Below are 17,156 nucleotides of genomic sequence, written 5' to 3'. Positions count from 1 at the left end.
CTTTTGTATTTAAGTTCAGTCATATTTTCTGTGAGCCTCAACACACACAGACACCTGACACCTCCGATTAGGGCGGGGCTATGAAGGGGGGACGCTCAAGTTTCCTCTGTTGGCCAATCACTACGAGCTAAAGTTAGGGGGAGGTGCACAGGCAGTGGTGAGAAAAAGTAAACTCTCTGAACCAGCTGAAGCTTTTATGTTTGTTTTTATGAACATGCATGATAAGTGAATGCATTTTGCTTTTGTCGGCTGCCTGTGTGTTTAAGAATGTGGCCGTAAGTATGTTTTTCTCAGCAGGCTTATTGTTTTAATAATATCTTCCTTTTTTTGTTGTTGTTGCTGTAAGTCCCAATGAAAACAGACTCTTGCAACACAGAAGGGTTTTTGGCATTCAAAATCCTGAATATTGAAGTCTTAATAGAAATAACTGCCAGTGCTTATATGTCGCCCTAGTCTACATGTATCCATTGGTTTGTGCAGGCATGCACATGTGCTGTTGTCTGTGTTGTTTACACATGCATGCGTGCTCTCCTACCTGTGATCATCTGAGTGCTTGTGTGTGTGTGTTTCTGTGTGGGGTGAGGTCAGGCAACAGGGGCTACTTTTTCATTTTCTCTGAGTAGTAGGAGGAGCCTTGAACAAAGAAGCCTTATCCTGTCCACTGGAGCCTGCGGGCTGGAAGCTTGCTCCTGCCTGTGTGCCTGCCTGCCACTCTGTAGTTGTAGACTCGCCAGTATGAGAGTCCTTAACAGTTTCATTGCTCCTTGAGACTAAAAGCCACTGACATAGTTTTTGCATTGACTGTAGTTTGGCGAATTTAACTACAGGAAAGTTTATATTCAGCAGTCAAAATACATTAGACTCATTAGGTACTAGTTTGCTTTTTGTTGTTTTTTTGAAATACCATGAAAATCTGTTGGTTCTGTGAATGCGCCAATAAAACATGAGGACCTTGACTAATGCAAACTATGTCTGGTTAGTCACTGGTTGGAACAGATATTTGCTTTTCATGCACTTGATAATAGTTCTGAATTTCCATTTCTCTTCACTCTGTAGAATTTTAACCACCGATGAAAATCTGAAATGAAAGCCTGAAGATCTGCAGTTGCATTCATGCTACATTATGCTGAAACAGTATACAGTATTACAGTTTACTCCAAATGTACGGCTGTATCTATAGGCACTAAATGCAAAATCCAAGTAAATCACATTGCTGCACAGAATACTGTAGCTTACAGAAACCACAGCTGCTTTCTACTGGGAACTTCATCAGTAAGTTGTTCTCATGGAAGTTTCTCTAGAGGCTATATGGGGAGAAAATAAGAGTGGAAAGAGGCTGTGTGTGTGTGTGTGTGTGTGTGTGTGTGTGTGTGTGTGTGTGTGTGTGGCTGGTGAAGTCATTGTTACCCTCTTGTTTTACATGAAACTATTTATGTAGCGAGCATGTGAGGAAAGGAGGGGAGATGTGGGTTTTTGTTTTTAGCTGTGTGTGTCTATGTGTCTGTGTGTGTTCACATGTTGTTTTCTTTGCCTTCTTGTTGTGGTTGTTCCCATATCCGATCTGTCCCAGCTTTGATAACAAAGGATTTTCTTCAGTTCTCTGTCTCTGCAGTCAGTTAACTGTCAAAAATGTGCTGTTTCTATCAGTATTTCTGCATGATTGACAATCTGAAGGCTCCAGCACCAGCGTGTAGAGAGCAGTGAACAAGCTAGTCTTTGGTTTAGAATTGAAGTGTTATATATCATTTGTTTCAGCAGATATTTGATTAAAGGGCATTTCCTCTGGGCTTTGATCCTAAAGGATGCAGATATTTTTGCTAACTTCCGCTCACACCAGCTACTAAAGACTTCAAACAGCAGAGTAAACGGTGTTGAGATGTTTGTATACTATATATACATAGTCTGAATAAGCTCTGTGGCTCACAGTCTGTGAGTGTGTATGTGTATGTATATCTCTTTTTTGTGGTTTTGTGTAGAACTTGTAGAGCTTGGTTCTGGTTATAACCTGTGGTTAGCCCTTCATCCTCTTCCACTTCTTTTTTTTCTTTTTGTTGTCTTCCCTCTACACCCTGATTCTTCCCAGATGTTTCCTGTGTGTATCTCTCCCCCCCTCTCTCGTCTTGCTTTTTTTTAAAAATGCATTTATTAAAGAGTTGGATATGAACCTCTGCCCAACCAAAGATTTGTAGGGAGGTTTTCTCTAAAGACCTTGGAACACAATTGTGAGAAAAAGCCTCGAGCTTTTATAGCTTCTGTCTCGCTGCCTCATAGTCAAATATAGCAAATTCACCAAACTGGCAGTCTCATACAGGATTAACCCTGGCACACTTTGAAAAAGAACCCATATTTTTAAAGTTCTTGGTTCATATGTTTCTATTTGTTTTATGTAGTTTACTGTCGTGATTATTAGGGCATGTTAGCTCAAACAAACTTGCTTTTCTAGCCAGCATGAACTAATTACTTGTCCACCCCCCCCACCCACCCCCCAGATCATTCAAACACATGATCGCAGTATGATCTTTAACTTGAGGTTGACTTGCGGGCCGGATGTCATGTGAGTGGTTACTTAAAAGGCTATGCTTAATGATAGATCTGAGTAGTGTAACATTGTTAAAGATATATGAATATATCATTTATGTATTGAGGGTTGGACTCTCTGGGTTTTAAATTAAGGGATCTTTCAGTAGGTGCCCACCACAGTGACTACCACTAATACCAGGCTGCATATAACCTAGCCTGCAGTAAAATACAGCCAGATAGATATTTTCTCTGTATTTCATTTCTCAAACAGATCATTTTGATGTCCTTTACATCATTCCTATTTACAAAGTAAATCAACTGAAAAAAGGGATCAGAGACGTTAGAAAAAGATATGACTGAATATTCTCACATATTCTGACTGAGCTCTACGTTTAAAAAGCTTTAGTTTGGTTTTTGTAGTTTGGCCAGTTTATCTAGGAAACGTCACTTTAGCAAACATTTTCTGCCAATTAAGAGGAATCCTGTCATCACACTGCTGGTGGTAAGAGCTCACTTGTTGTTTGTAAACTGCTTTCCTTCATGTTTATTTATACGTTATTGGATTTGGGCTTCCTTTACTCTCTGTTTCCAACCTCACCCCCTTCTTTTTTAAAAAAATGCTGTTTGTCTCCCAGTGCCCACTGTAGGGGCCAAGTCTCTGTGTTATTTAGTAATCAAAGGCTGCCCCCCCTCTCTCTCTCCCACTTTTAGCTCCCATCTATCCCTCTTGTCCTGGAAGCCTGCTCTCTTTAGCTCTAGCCCTTTTTACCGCTCAGTGGCCATGTTTCATGTGTAGCCCTTGCCATCTACCCTGTCCGTCCTCTCCCTCCTTCCCCAGCTGTGACCTTAATGATAATTAAGAGGTGAGTAAGAGAGACAAAGGCACAGAGTGGGTTTTGAAAGCCTGATCTCTGGCATGAAATGTGGTCCAGGGTTTGGTGGGCAATCAGGCGAGGGGAAGGCGGGGGCGGCGGTGGATTCGACAGCTATTCCATTCATTGGTCAGATTTGTTGATCCCATTCACTGGCTCCTGCAATGGGCCCTCTTGAATGAGGATGTGGGCATGCCTGCTCTTTGGCAGTGATTAAAGTTTGGAACAACTTCCACAACCCAACTCAAGACCCAGCTGCTGGGAAGGGATGAGAGAGCTTTGTTATCTGCTTGGCTCTTAGCTAATCAAGAGATTGTTTATATTTGAAAATAATAGAGAAATTATTCAGGGGGACCTTTCTTTATATTGTCTGATTAAAAGTGGATGTTTCATGTAGTAATAATTTAAACAATTTATTCAGTTGAATAGGCTTTAGTTTTAATTATGACCTGATTTAAAGGGATCAGCTCCAGAATGTATGTTTTTCTTTGTACTGTTTAAAAAAAAAATGAAGATGAAATGGAGAATTGATGCCACTGTGAAAGAACAAAAAAAGCTTGTTGGTGAGCTGTCGGCCAGGGTTTATGCAAGCGCTGCCAAGTCCTTTCCTTCTTTAACCCTCAGGAAGTTTGCTGCTGATTGTGAGAAAAAGGGGAGGGAAAAAAAAGAGAGCGGGTCTCCGTGAATGTAAGCTCTCGGCACAAACGAAGGAAACTACTGACCTCACTCTTTCTTAAAGTCGAGGTCCCGACCATTCACATGCAACTCACCCTTCCCCACCTCTTCTCGGCTCTTCCTCTCCCCCTTTATGTATTCTGTGTAGATTGTTTATTTGTGGAGGACTGTGCCATGGACTCCAGATGCTTGACCCAACAGTCAGGTTGCTTAGTCACATGGATCTACAACTGCTTTCTTGAGCTTGTTTTGCAACTTAAAGGGCTCCTGCAGCCTTTTAACTTGTGTGGGTTAGGAAATGCCCCTGCATAGTATTCGGTGGAGAATGAGGAAGTTATATATATTAATCGATGTTCGCTTGAGTTCAGTATTATTTCTTGCAAATTTAATCTAGCCTGCATGGTTTGTGTGTAGCGTATTCTGTGTAGGAATGAGCAAGTCGATGTCTCTACCTGTGAATGGATTATGGAGTTGGGGAGAAAAGGAGAGACAGAGGCGAGTACAGTAAATCTTGCTCCCTGTAGCTGGGCCTCAGTTTGTAAGAGGGGAGTGAACCGCACACACGGACACACACCCACAAACACAAAAAAAAAAAAAACACAGAGCAAATCTGATGTAGGGACCAAAACAATTACTAACTTGTTAAACTACAACTCAATGGTCTTTAGTCGCAGACACTTGTTTACATCAGACATATCACAATCATTATTGTCAGAGCTGGAAGAACGCCTGTTTTCTTAAACTGTTGTTACTTTAATCCCTTATCCTTATCTGTTTTGCAGTGATTAAAATATGAGCTCACTGCTTGGTGATAACAGTGCTGCTAAATAATTCCCTTTCATATGGAAGGTGCATGGCTAACCTCCTTTTACCTCCATTAATCACTTCATTGTTGTAAGTGTGGACAGGGAATAAAACTCAAAGAAAGGATGTTTAGTGACTTTAATTGAATGTTGAGTGACATCAGCCTGCATCTATGCTCCGTTAGTAGTTTTCTTTTCTTTTTTTAAATTATGACTGCAGTAAGTGCAGCTTGCCGAAGAGATGAAGTTGATTTGCTTTGCTGGGGAAACCTCTCAAGAGCTTTGAACTTTGTGCCCATTTGTCCCTCCTGTGTCGAGATAAGTTTGGAGTCTATCCATGTTGGATAAAGTTAGGAGAGTGTTCCTTCCTCCATCTGAGGACAGTGTGTGAGCCTGTGTTGGCACCATATGGTCTTATCAAACCCCACCAGCAATCTGAGAGCTAAGGCTGTGTGTCCATGAGAGTGTGTATTTGTTAGACCAGTATTAATAGCTTTTGCCGTTCCTGCTGACACAGAGCACCATTTACAATTGTCCTTTTATAATCTTTATTTTTTTCCCCCCACGTCACATTCTCCCTGTCTTAGCTGAACTCCTTGTGATCTTTCTGTCTCTTTACTTCTTGGCTTTTTTTTCTTTGCCCATTCCTTACATCGTTTGTCAACACTCTTTGCACGTCATGTTTACTTTTCATCTCATCCCAAACACCAAATATTGTGTTTTTGATAACCTTGGATCGTTATGTTTAAGCTCCAAATGTCTTCTCTTATCATTTTAATTATGATACTGGCTTCAGAGTCAATTTAGTGCTAGCAGACTCAGAATACACATGAATTAAATAACACTATCCAGTGTGCGGGATGAATAACGTGCGTTTGTTTTTTGGCTACTTGGCTGTTCCTCAGGAAACCTAATGGAGATTATCGCAGCTCTCCTGGCTCCAAGGACCGCAGCAGGAGCCCCATCGAACGTGTGGTGGTGCCGGGTGCTCTGGGAGTGCCGAGCAACCACATGTACAGCCACCCCCATCACCTCCACCTGGCCAGCTTAGCTACCATGGACCAGCCACTGGCACTTACCAAAAACAGCATGGTGGAGTCAGCACGCAGCAACACAGCAGCTATGGCTACAGTGCTGCACACAGTCAGCACTGTGGAACGCCAGCAGGTAACATACCCGTCCTGTCTTTGGCTCTAATGCGCACCACATTTTTCTTAAATTGTCGAGTGAAACCTCAACTCTGGTAGGTCCCCCACATGATGTGACTAATATGCTTTCATTAACCTGCCTCCTTGGTTGGTGGAAAGTACACATTTCCTATTTGGCTTGTTTGCAAACCATGTTTTAAAATCCTGGTGGTCACTGGATCATTCCTGCTGCCTCAAACTTAAAACGTCTTTTCATTTTCTCCATCTTTTCTGAAAAGTTGCTGTTCTGTTCATTTTGCATTTACTCTGCTTCTTTTAACACGCTTTAGCAAATTGCTGATCGGCAATCATAAGACTGAATTCGACATTTAACACAGACTCTTTGTGTTTCAGAATCGTCCCTCAGTGATCACATGCGCCCCAGCAAACAACCGCAACTGCAACCTGTCTCACTGTACAGTCTCCCACAACGGCTGCTCCAACTTCACCAATAACTACAGGAGAAGCAACAGTGAGTACACGTTTGCAAATGCATTTGCAACAGCAATGCGCACCCCAGAGAGAAAACAGCTCATACTCTCCACGTTCAGATGTAAATGTATTGTAGTAATGCTAGGGTTCTTCTGTTTTTATAACGAAACCGTTGTTATGATAGCGTTTAAACATACTTAATTACAATCTTATCTGTTATCTCTGTACCCACAGAGTCACTCGAGGCCTTGGCCAATAAAACATTTGTTTTCTTTTTCCTTCATGTTTTCTGTGGGTTTTTATGATCCCAGTGAAATCTCTATGATCTCATTGAGGTTAACAGTGACGTTTAAAATGTTGATTTAAAAAGAAAACCTGCAATAAAAAAGTAAACTCGCATGCACATTAAAACAAATTGCCTGCTGACCATTTCTTTGTATTTTAGTTTTTTTTGTTGTTTTTTTTAACTAAAATTGTAACTAAAACCCTTTTTTTCCTCTTCTTCTTGCATAAGCCAACACAGTGTGCGACCCTGTGATTGAGGAACATTTCCGTCGCAGCCTTGGGAAAAACTACAAGGAGCCCGAGCCCACCGCCACCAACTCGGTGTCCATCACGGGCTCAGTGGATGACCACTTTGCCAAGGCGCTCGGCGAAACCTGGCTGCAGATCAAAAACAAAGGGAGTCCCTCGTCATCTGGCAGCAGCCCAAACTCCTCCCCTGACAGTCGCATGGTCAATCACAACCACTCCCCTTCTGTCGTCTCCTGAAGGGGGTGGATAGACCCCAGTTTTCCCGATCCTTATCCTGGCTCTAACATCCATGCCCCCATCACTTTGGTCTGTCACCAGCATCCCAGAGGGAATGCTTGTCTGCTGGTCTGCTAAAAATATCTAAAACCCTCAAGCCCGCTCTCTCACTGTGCACTCATAGAGGATCAATCGAGCAATAACAACACAGTCATTTTTCCCATCTGTCCTCTGGTATGCTAATGCCAGACAATCAGTAATGAGTGATGAGGGTTTAGCCTGGAGCTTAGGTGGAGCATGAGCTTGCTCCTTCCAGTCATACATCATCCTGCATGTCAAGCTTGGAGCTGAGCAAGTGTCTGTAGTTATATGTAAATACGGAGAGAACGGAAAAGGAGGTGTTTTAATTATTAATTTTTTTCTTTTCTTCTTTGTTGTTATTTTTCTTTAACGGTAGTTTTGTGTACTTGCTTCTGCGTTATGCGATGCCCGACGTTTCAAAGGAAAGATGAGCGAGAAACACTTTGGAGAAAATGAACATAAACCACCTGACTGTTCTACCAAAGAAACCTCAGACGCTGATGTTTATCCATGCCCACCTCGGAAACAAAACAACAAAAAGCCATCTTGCAATCACCTCCCTCTGTTTTTATCTCCTTTCATCCTCTCACCTGCCTTCCCCCCCCCCTCACTTTTCCTCTCTCTCTTCTGTGTATGTGTTCTCGTGGTTTTGTTACTGTATGTGTATACTTTAGTGATCGACTCGGTCTGATTTGCACTACTGCCGTAGAGAGTAAAGGGTGGCATGTCATTTTGCGATCTGGCACTGAACACACTGGGACGGACGAGGCTGACTTTGACACGATGGCATATTATTCCAACTTTTGTTGGAATAGCCATTTTTGCATCCCATTAACTCCTCTCTGAAATCTACCCGTGCACATTTCCACCCCAGCGCTGGTAGAAAAGCGTGAACAAGGTCATTATCCATTATTTATTGAAAGCATTTAGGAAAATGTAAACACGCCTTTATGGCGTTGGGCAGTAGACGCATGACTCACAGCAAGCTTTTGACTTTTGAAACTTCAGTAGTGAAGCTGTTAGCTGAAAACACACACATAGGTGAAAAACAGACACCAGCACTTCACTAAGGAGTGGTTATATTGAGAGCTGCAAGTATTAATATAAATAAAGAGAAAAGTTATTGGAGGGACTTAAAAATTTACCATCCACCATTAGTCACCAAACCGCTACATCATATTGTGAGAACAAGGTTATAAGTAGGTTGAATTAAACACTAGAATTGCAGCTTGTAGATTTGGTCTAATGTGGCCATAAGATGTGTAAATATGAATGTTTGTATGTGGTTTATACAGATACCTAAAAAGCAAAAGACCCCTTGGTTTGATCCTGGTCCTCTGGTATCGGCTCTACGCACATCCAGATTCTTATTTAAGCAGCGCTGATTTGTATCGAACAATGAAAACTGCTGGCTTTCAGTTTAAGAGCACAGTCAGGTTAAAAATGAAAAAACCGTCAGCTCCTGTGATGTTCATGGCCATCACAACCGTAATGAGAGGAGATTAGGGTTGAAAACACTGACCGAGTGTGTTGAAGGCTGGGCTTTGCCGAACGACGTGCTTTGATGTGTTTCACGGGCTTAACTGCTGACAGTGATGAGGGGATAGATGACGCTGCACGTCACTTTGTGGTTGAAAGAAAAAAAGTCTGGTTTCTCGACCGGGGGAGAGAAGATTTTTCAGATCTCTTCAAACACACCTTTGTTTTTGTTGTTTTTTTTTGGGGGGGGGGAGGGGGGGGGTTTGGTCTCTTTGATCGTGGGTGTAGTAATTATATTTGGCATACACCCTGCTGTCCTTCCCTCCCTCTCCTACACACTGTGGTTTGGTAGATTTCTACAAGGTTTTAAGGGTAAATTAATGCATGTTGTTTTGTTTTTTTTGTTTGTTTTTTAATAGCTGGTATCTATTAGTGTTTTTAGCATTTCAAACATAACTTTTATTAGCCTTTTCATTCAGACGTTAGTTGTTACTTCTTTCGTTGTCAGTAACAGACATAGACACTATACACTCACTGCTGGGTCAGTTGTACTCCATATTGTTATTGTTATTATTACAATTTTGTATTTTTTTGTTTTGTTGTTTTCCATTACTAGCAGTATGGTAACAAACATCTATAGTGGGACAGCCTCCGGACAGGCTCTGTTAAATGATGAGAGCAATGTTTCCTAAAATCATCTCAACCCAGCAGGCGATCAGCTCATCCCCGCAGCAGAGTGACGATCGTCTTGGGGTTTAGTTGGGTTTGGGATCCAAAGCTCATTAAGGTTTTCTTAAGATGTTGATCCATCAGTGGTACAGGATGCTACAAACGTCAGCTTGACTGAGCTGAGACACCACACAAACAGCAAAAAGTCAGCGGGGTCTTGTTTTCTCCAAAAGCATCTGAGCATCTAGCCTGTTCAGCTGCCATCTTAAAGTCACCTTGGCAGGCATTGGATGCTTTTGGGAAGCAGGGTTTGTTTACAAGAAGAGTTGGTTCGCGATGGCTCTCAAACATCTTGTTGACGCATAAAAGTTTCTTAAAGTTACGGCACTAAAAAGACCACATTACGGAAATAGCATTGGCAGACCTAGCAGAGAGACGCTAGAGAACAAAACACTTGGCTGATAATTAGTTATCTGAATTTATGGTGTGACGTTTCACCTCGCTCAACCTCCATCAGCTGACTTTTTGTGTTCCGACTTGGTGTTTAGACCGTTTTTATTAATATATATATAAATACATATTTCTCTCTTTCTTTTCTGAACTCAAACTAGAGTGCTGCAGTCTAAGGAAATGAATTTTACTCTGCAAAGCAACCTGCGCCAAGGTGGCATACATTCCTGCTGTAGGCAACTTTGTACAGGCCTCAATGCATTCGCTATCTTTATATCAACAGGCGGAGCTAATAAGTAGTGAGGGCTACTTGTCCCCATCCCCTCCCAACAACATCTCTCGTGTCTTTGCCCGAATTAAAAGGTGCCCCATTTGCCTTTTTTAAGAAATAAATTGGCCATAGTGAAGAATAAAAGATAAAGAGAGTAAAGGAAGAATTTAATTTTAATTTTTGAGGACATTTAGTGGTCTGATTTAGAGAACTTGGGGTCTTACTAGCAGTCAGTGAAAACATTACTCACCCTGCATTAAAACTACAGATTGACTTAAAGTCTCTGAGCTAAGGCAGATAGGTGGTGAGGTTTTGATTCGTTGGCTTTGTGTAATTTGTGTCAAGAATGGCAAGTACGTACATTAGAGTTCTGTACCGTGTTCGAAAGCGTCTACACATTCCAGTCTCAGCTATCAGACCCTAGAACTAGATGATGGAAGTTCTAAAATGTTACCCGAGATTCACATTTAACTGGAGTTCTGTCATGTACTTGTGCTTTCTGTGACCAGTTTCGAGTGGATTGGGTTGGTGGTTTTTCGCAGGCAGAGTGTTGGGGCGGGAGGCTGAGCTTTCAGAAGCTGAGCTTTTGTAAGCGCGACCTGTGAGTCAGGACATGTTCACCTGCCACTCAGCGTTGCCTCTCCCCCCACCTCTCAGATTCAGTCAGCCTGTATGCAGTCAGTAACATCGGAACACGAGGGAAATGGACTCGGTGTCCAGAGGATTTTGTTTTTCTGTTATTCTTTATCGTTATCATTTCACTACCACCCTGTAGGTAGGCTCTCTTTATGCTTTGGCACACACTCCCTACGCACTGTAGGAAAATCACTTAATAAAAAAATACTTTTTTATAATAGGTAAACTATAAGACCATCATTACGCTGTGCGTAACGAATGTACAGAGAAAAAAAATCGTAGGTATTTTTTGAGGAACAATGAATTTGTTAATGATATGTAGCTATTTAATTGTTTTTTCCCTGTCCTTATATTGTAATCATTGCATTTTCTTTTTTTTGTGAAAAAGTTGATCTTTTTTGTTTATAGAGTTTGTCTTGTTAGAGTAAAGGTTCAAGTGCAGGAGCACAGAAAACGTGTGAAACCACAGTAAGCCACAGGTGTGTCGGTGACAATCGCTACTTCCATTGGTCCCCATGGTGTTCGATCATGTGACTTCAGAGACATTTGAACAAGACTTACCAGTAAGCCAAAACAAAGTTTGTTTTGCGGGCCTTTTGAGCAATTTGCATGTTTTGTGTTGTTGGAAGATTTTGCCTCTAGCCCATTCTGTCTTGCTTGCCATTTCCAAAAGAGTTCATTTTAAAAATATAAGCAAAGTCCCCATTAGTCACGGGCTAGCAGGCAGGTACAATTTCAAACAGCACGTAAGCAATAGCATTTTTTTTTCATGACTTTTTTCATCTATAGATGGGAAATGAGTGAAGTAAAACTATCAGTCAGCATTTGTTGAATTTGCTGTTGGAACTGATGGAACTGTAGATTTGCGCTGCGGATCATCTGCTTTGGTGCCAGTCAGCGAGGCGTAGATGATCTAAGAAGCAAATTAGTTCTGGGGATGTCACTCCTAAATATGTCACCACAGTTTCCATCTGTTGAAGTCGTTTTGCATTCTTAATCAAGTTAACATGAAAATCGAACAAATAAATCAAAGAGGAGTCGGTCTTTACTCGGACTGCACCACATTTTCCAGGTCTTTTTTTGAAGTGGAAGTAGCATGTACTTAATGGTAGTAATACTCTGAACTGTAATAAAATTTCTATCAAGATTTGTGGCTCTGTGTCTCCTACTTAAAAGGTTTTGGCAGGCCACCTTTTTTGTACGTTAAAGTAGCCTTGATGAACAATAAAGTGCTTTTAAACCACAGTCTGACTGTGTGGGTTTCTGTCTTGTAATTGTTTGGTGTGTTTGTGCTTGTGAAATGGTTACGAGAGCGGCAAACAGCTTTTTGGAAAGACTGAGCTAAAATAAAAAGGACATTGTTGCATAGCGACATAAACCTCACAGATGTTAATAGAGAAATAATGGATTTTATTCCAGTTTTTTTTAATACAGAAGAGAAAAACAGCTCCGAGATTAATCAGAAAACAAACCAGATCCTTTCTCATGATTGAAACTCGAGTCAGTCTCAATCACTTTCATAAATATCCAAGCATTTGTTAAAATGTACATGTGAATACACTGAATACATCACTGCAGATGAGACTTCCAGGACAATGCAGAGGAAGAAATAAACACAAAAAACATAGTTACACAAACATGTACATGCATCAACACCAACAAACCAAGAGCAACAGTTTCCACAGTTCTAATTATATCTCAGTAACATCTGTATGCAAGTCCTCTCTGAGTGAAAGCTTCATAGCAACAAAGCTGGTTTAAGCATCACTTCTACTGTACGTGTCACAGCCTCTAATCAAAAGACCCCAAAAATGGATGCATCTGCAGAACTGTATTTTATTTTCAAAACTTATCCGAAGCTCTTTCTCAAACTGAATAAGTGAACAGATGTTGTAACTGCCTTGCCAAAGATCTCTCCAGTAAAATCATTAAATGTGTTGATGCAGAGACCTTGGGAGGGGATTGAAACTGTGGCACTTCAGAGAGGTTTCTTGGTGTTTTTAGACTCTTTAGTTCCAATATTTTTTGCAGGTTTTGTTGTGTTTTTGTTCAGGGACTTAAAGTGTGTTTAGACAACAGCAGGTGACAGGAACAGGTACATTCTTTAGTAAGTTCAACAGTTTTACATATCAAAAGCAAAAAAAAAAAATCAAAACTTGTTCAGGCTTTCAGTTATTGTTTTGTTGTCTTTTTCTTAATTGCTTATTAGATTACTTCCCAGCTCTGAAGATCTGGGCCATCTTGAATCCAAATGAGGACTATTAGGAATTTTAAAGCTTTTTAAAGCCTTTTTAAAGCATTTATTTATTTATTTGCTCATGTGCTTGGTGCTCATTACGTAAACAACCTTGTCTTTGTAAATACAGGATTTACTTTAGAAAAAAGAAAGTATGGATGGATGTGTTTAGTCCTTCTGAGTGCTTGCTCCGCCAGTTGTTCAGATGCTCTCATCGTCGCTCATGTCCCAAATCTGATGAGAAAGAGACAAAAAACAGGAAAAGAAAAAATCAGCAAAGGCAAAAAGAGACAAAATTAACACATCAGTTATGTTTGTGTTTCCAGAACAGTAAGTGAGCAAAGATATTTTAAAATGTCTCTTGCTGAAGTCCACTTGCTAGCGTGCATTGCCATTTGACCATATTGCAAAGCCTAGCTGCACAACCACCACTGATTGTTGACCAATCGTAATCATGGACACATTTAGAGTTTCTCACAAGAACAACAAGCTATGGTCCAAAACAAATATGAGGAATTTAAAACTAAGAAAAGCTGGAAAAACTGCCAACAATGTGAATGTTTATGCTTCTCATCAGTTCAGTCATCTGTGTACCTGACAACAGCGAGTAGCCTACTTATGTCTATGAACGCATTCATTCAGCAAGACATTAACACAGGATGGGTAATTAATTTTCCCAAGCTAAGCTAAACTCAATTCTGCGTGATATCAATTTGATCTCTTTTTAAGACATTGGCGTGGCCCTCCACAACAGTCCTGCTTTTTCATGTACACTAAGCAGATTTATTTCCCCAATAATCTGTTTAAAATATAAATGGAGATAAATGGAGTACCAGGAATTACATGCCCCAAAATTATAGTGCAACTTACACGAAACACAATTATGTCAGAAATGTGATGCAACTCCCACATTTTCCGGAAGTGACGCAATAAAAGACACAAACACACACACACACACACACACACACACACACACACACACACACACACACACACACACACACACACACACACACAGCTGAGCAACTTCTTCTGCATGAATCTGTCAGTAAACAACAGCGGCCTTCACATGGCAGCAGAAGTCTTCACATTCTTCCTCTGTCAGACGTAATTCGCATACCTCTGACACTTTCTGGAATGTTACACACACAACCACAAATACACGCAATTCTGACACACACACACACAGCGTCCTCTGAAAGCACGGCTTCGCGGCTTTCAGCGCTGAAACGTGAAATTCAGGGAAGAAGCAGAAATCCAACACGTTCAAATGGTTTTTAAGTGAAGCAGAGTCTCTTTGATTATCGCCTTGAACTCTATGAAGGTCATTCAGAACAAGGTCACACAAGAGCAGTTGCAATGAAATTTTATTTGGTTGGTTATTATTATTATTATTTTTTTTTAATCATATATAAATTCAATAAATATGTTTTTTATTGTTTCATTTTATGCTTTTATTTTATTTTCGCTGTTGCATGATCAACTATGTTTAAATTAATGGTCAAATTTACATGAATAAAAATTAACAGCAATTATTACACCAACAGTGTAATAATTATTGCACCTGTCCTTTAAGTAGGATTTTCTATGTCAAAGAGAAGAGAGACTATACATACAGACATTATACAGAAGCCCACCCCACAGTAAGGGTGAATGCTCAGCACTGAGGGCCAATGGCTTTGCCACTTCTACTTAAAATATGTCATCAATAGTATACATAACAACTTAGCTACTTACACTATACATTTAGATTTGGCTGGTTTATGTGAAACAATCAATGTCATACACCAATTTACTGCAAGCGTAATCCTCCTGCACATTTTCCTCATTAAAACAGAGACTGACCTATTTTAGATTCTGACAAATGTCCAGAGATTGTGTTCTTAGATGATCCACCGAGGGGAAACATCTCTCACAGAAATGGATGCAAACAAATAAATCATTCCTGATGCCTTGTAGCTTAACAAAGGTGTTGGAGTTGTATCCAAGACAACATCATCCCGGTGTGAACATCAGCAGGTTTATTACTGTGTGAATGCAATGAAATATATTTTCTCGCGGTCAGAACATTCTTGTTTAAATTACGGTTGTTGGAATAGTTAACATTTAGGGAAATGCACTATTATTGTTGTTTTTTTGTGTGGTGCCAAGTCCAACAATACTGTGTTACTCCACTGTAAACACAGATAGCTTAGCATCTGCAACTGGAGAAACAGACTGGCTCGGTCACTTGGGGAAAAAAGGCTCCGCTTTAAAACTGTGTTTAATGTGTGTCAAACAGAGACGCAAAAACATGCAGCTTGTGTGTTGTGGCTGATGTTTTTTGCTCTAACTATTGCTTGACCACCAACGGTTTAGCCTTCCACCTAGTAGCCTTTGTGCAATCAGCTTGTGCAACAGCACGTCTCTGTTTGGTACCAAACCTGGCAACGTCACCATTTCGGAGATTTTGACACGGCTAAAAGCGTCAGCTTCATGTCTGAATGAGCACTCGGGGGTCACTTTTTCTAAAAGTCACTGCAACAGTATTTTGAGTAACTTTCAGGAGAAGTCTGAACCGCATGTTCAAGTAACCCCCTCCACCCCTCCCCGAGAGGGACATCAAATCCTGATAGACAGAATCAGAACAGAGCAGACTGATCAAACCACGAGAGCGTCACCAACCAAAGACCAGGTCTAAAAGTGTTTTCACACTTTGCAAAGAAACAGTTTTCCCTCTCCTCCCTACAAGTTAAGCCAGGCTTAGCACAGCTTGTCTCCAGCTATTAGCAGCCCAGGATTAGTCCTTTTTTTTCACCTTACTACAGACAGAAAGATTAATAACTGTAGTTAGATTTACTTGTATGTAAATCCCCCCATTTTAAACATCTTAACTGCCAGAGGACACCAGCTTTACTTTAATAAAGAATTTATTGATACCTGAAGGAGAAAGTTCACATTTAAATCATGAGCAGTTATAAATATGGGCCACTGAGTTCTGTTTTGGCGATGCTATACTATAGTCTCTTTGAGCCAGATTCCTCCATTATTTTTCTTTCCTCCTCATCTGACTCTATTTAAACAAGAATATTTCAGTGATGCTTTTACTTTAGCTTTTCCTGACATACCTGCTTTGACAGGAAGTAGCGTAGGTAGTGCTACACACAGTAAGGACCGCAGGTGCTCCTGCGGCTAAAAATCATGTGTGCCAGCAGAAAAAGCTGCCCAACCTGTTCCATAGCAGCTCTGCCACTACTGAATATATGGTCTTTAAAAAAAAGACAGAGTGTAGCACCAGAGCAATGCTAAGTTTTCACAAAGCTTTTTTCCCCCCTCATAAACTAAGTGTGGAAAATCAAGGACAAATTTTTATGAAAGCTGGATTTTCTGCACTTCTGCTCCACTGCTGCTGGGTAGCAGCCATCAAAAGGACAGCAAGCAAAGAGCTCTTTGAAAGGGAGTGACACTGGAGCCCCTCTCTGGATGGCTGCCATGCCACACTGATGGCGAGTATGTGGGCCTGTGTGAAATCTTTCCCGCAAAATGGAAAGGGGGGTAGAGGTAGAAGAGTGAGGGAGATTTTGTGTGTGTGTGTGTGTGTGTGTGTGTGTGTGTGTGTGTGTGTGTGTGTGTGTGTGTGTGTGTGTGTGAGAGAGAGCCTTATGTAACACGAATAGCTCCAGCAAACTGAAGCCTACAACTTACTACACTCTTTCGAGCTCAGCTGAATACTTGGGATGTTTCTCAACCATTGGAAGCCACCTCTGTTGCTGCAACACATAAGCAGATTTCTGTAAAGCCAAGATCAAAATAAATCACTTCTCAGCTCTGTCCAATTAGGAAACTTATTGAAACCCAAACTCCTTCTTGCATCATTCACATGTACAATCACACCTGTTCAACTGCTTGTTAACGCAAATATCTACTCAGCCAATCACCCGGCAGCAACTCAATGCATTTAGGCATTCAGATGTGATCAAGGAGACCTGTCAAATTTCAAACTGAGCTTAAAACTGGGGGAAGAAAGGTGATTTGAGTGACTTTGAACATGGCAAGGTTGTCTGAGTATTTCAGAAATGGCTGATCTAGTGGGATTTTCTCATGTGATCATCTCTT

At 40.9% G+C, this 17,156-nt stretch overlaps 2 protein-coding genes across 4 annotated transcripts in view; one reads left to right on the top strand and one right to left on the bottom strand.

The window, feature by feature from the left end:
- Positions 1–11,872, top strand: part of vgll4b (vestigial-like family member 4b) — a 41,580-nt gene extending 29,708 nt beyond the window's left edge. For both annotated transcript variants that reach the window (XM_085406766.1, XM_085406765.1), the window contains 3 exons: positions 5,776–6,037; positions 6,412–6,529; positions 7,004–11,872. In XM_085406766.1, the coding sequence (XP_085262892.1) occupies positions 5,776–6,037; positions 6,412–6,529; positions 7,004–7,260 (637 nt within the window). In that variant the 3' untranslated portion in view covers positions 7,261–11,872. The remainder of the gene's footprint in view (positions 1–5,775; positions 6,038–6,411; positions 6,530–7,003) is intronic.
- Positions 11,873–12,892: 1,020 nt separating this feature from the next.
- Positions 12,893–17,156, bottom strand: part of atg7 (ATG7 autophagy related 7 homolog (S. cerevisiae)) — a 65,668-nt gene continuing 61,404 nt past the window's right edge. For both annotated transcript variants that reach the window (XM_085406763.1, XM_085406764.1), the window contains exon 19: positions 12,893–13,295. In XM_085406763.1, the coding sequence (XP_085262889.1) occupies positions 13,263–13,295 (33 nt within the window). In that variant the 3' untranslated portion in view covers positions 12,893–13,262. The remainder of the gene's footprint in view (positions 13,296–17,156) is intronic.

Source organism: Rhamphochromis longiceps, linkage group LG5 (genome assembly GCF_057381845.1).
Source record: "Rhamphochromis longiceps isolate RC_006_pf linkage group LG5, R_longiceps_female_GT1.1, whole genome shotgun sequence".
NCBI lineage: Eukaryota > Metazoa > Chordata > Actinopteri > Cichliformes > Cichlidae > Rhamphochromis > Rhamphochromis longiceps.
The sequence above is the reverse complement of the archived record's forward strand: the minus strand, read 5'-3'. Positions and strand labels throughout refer to the sequence as shown.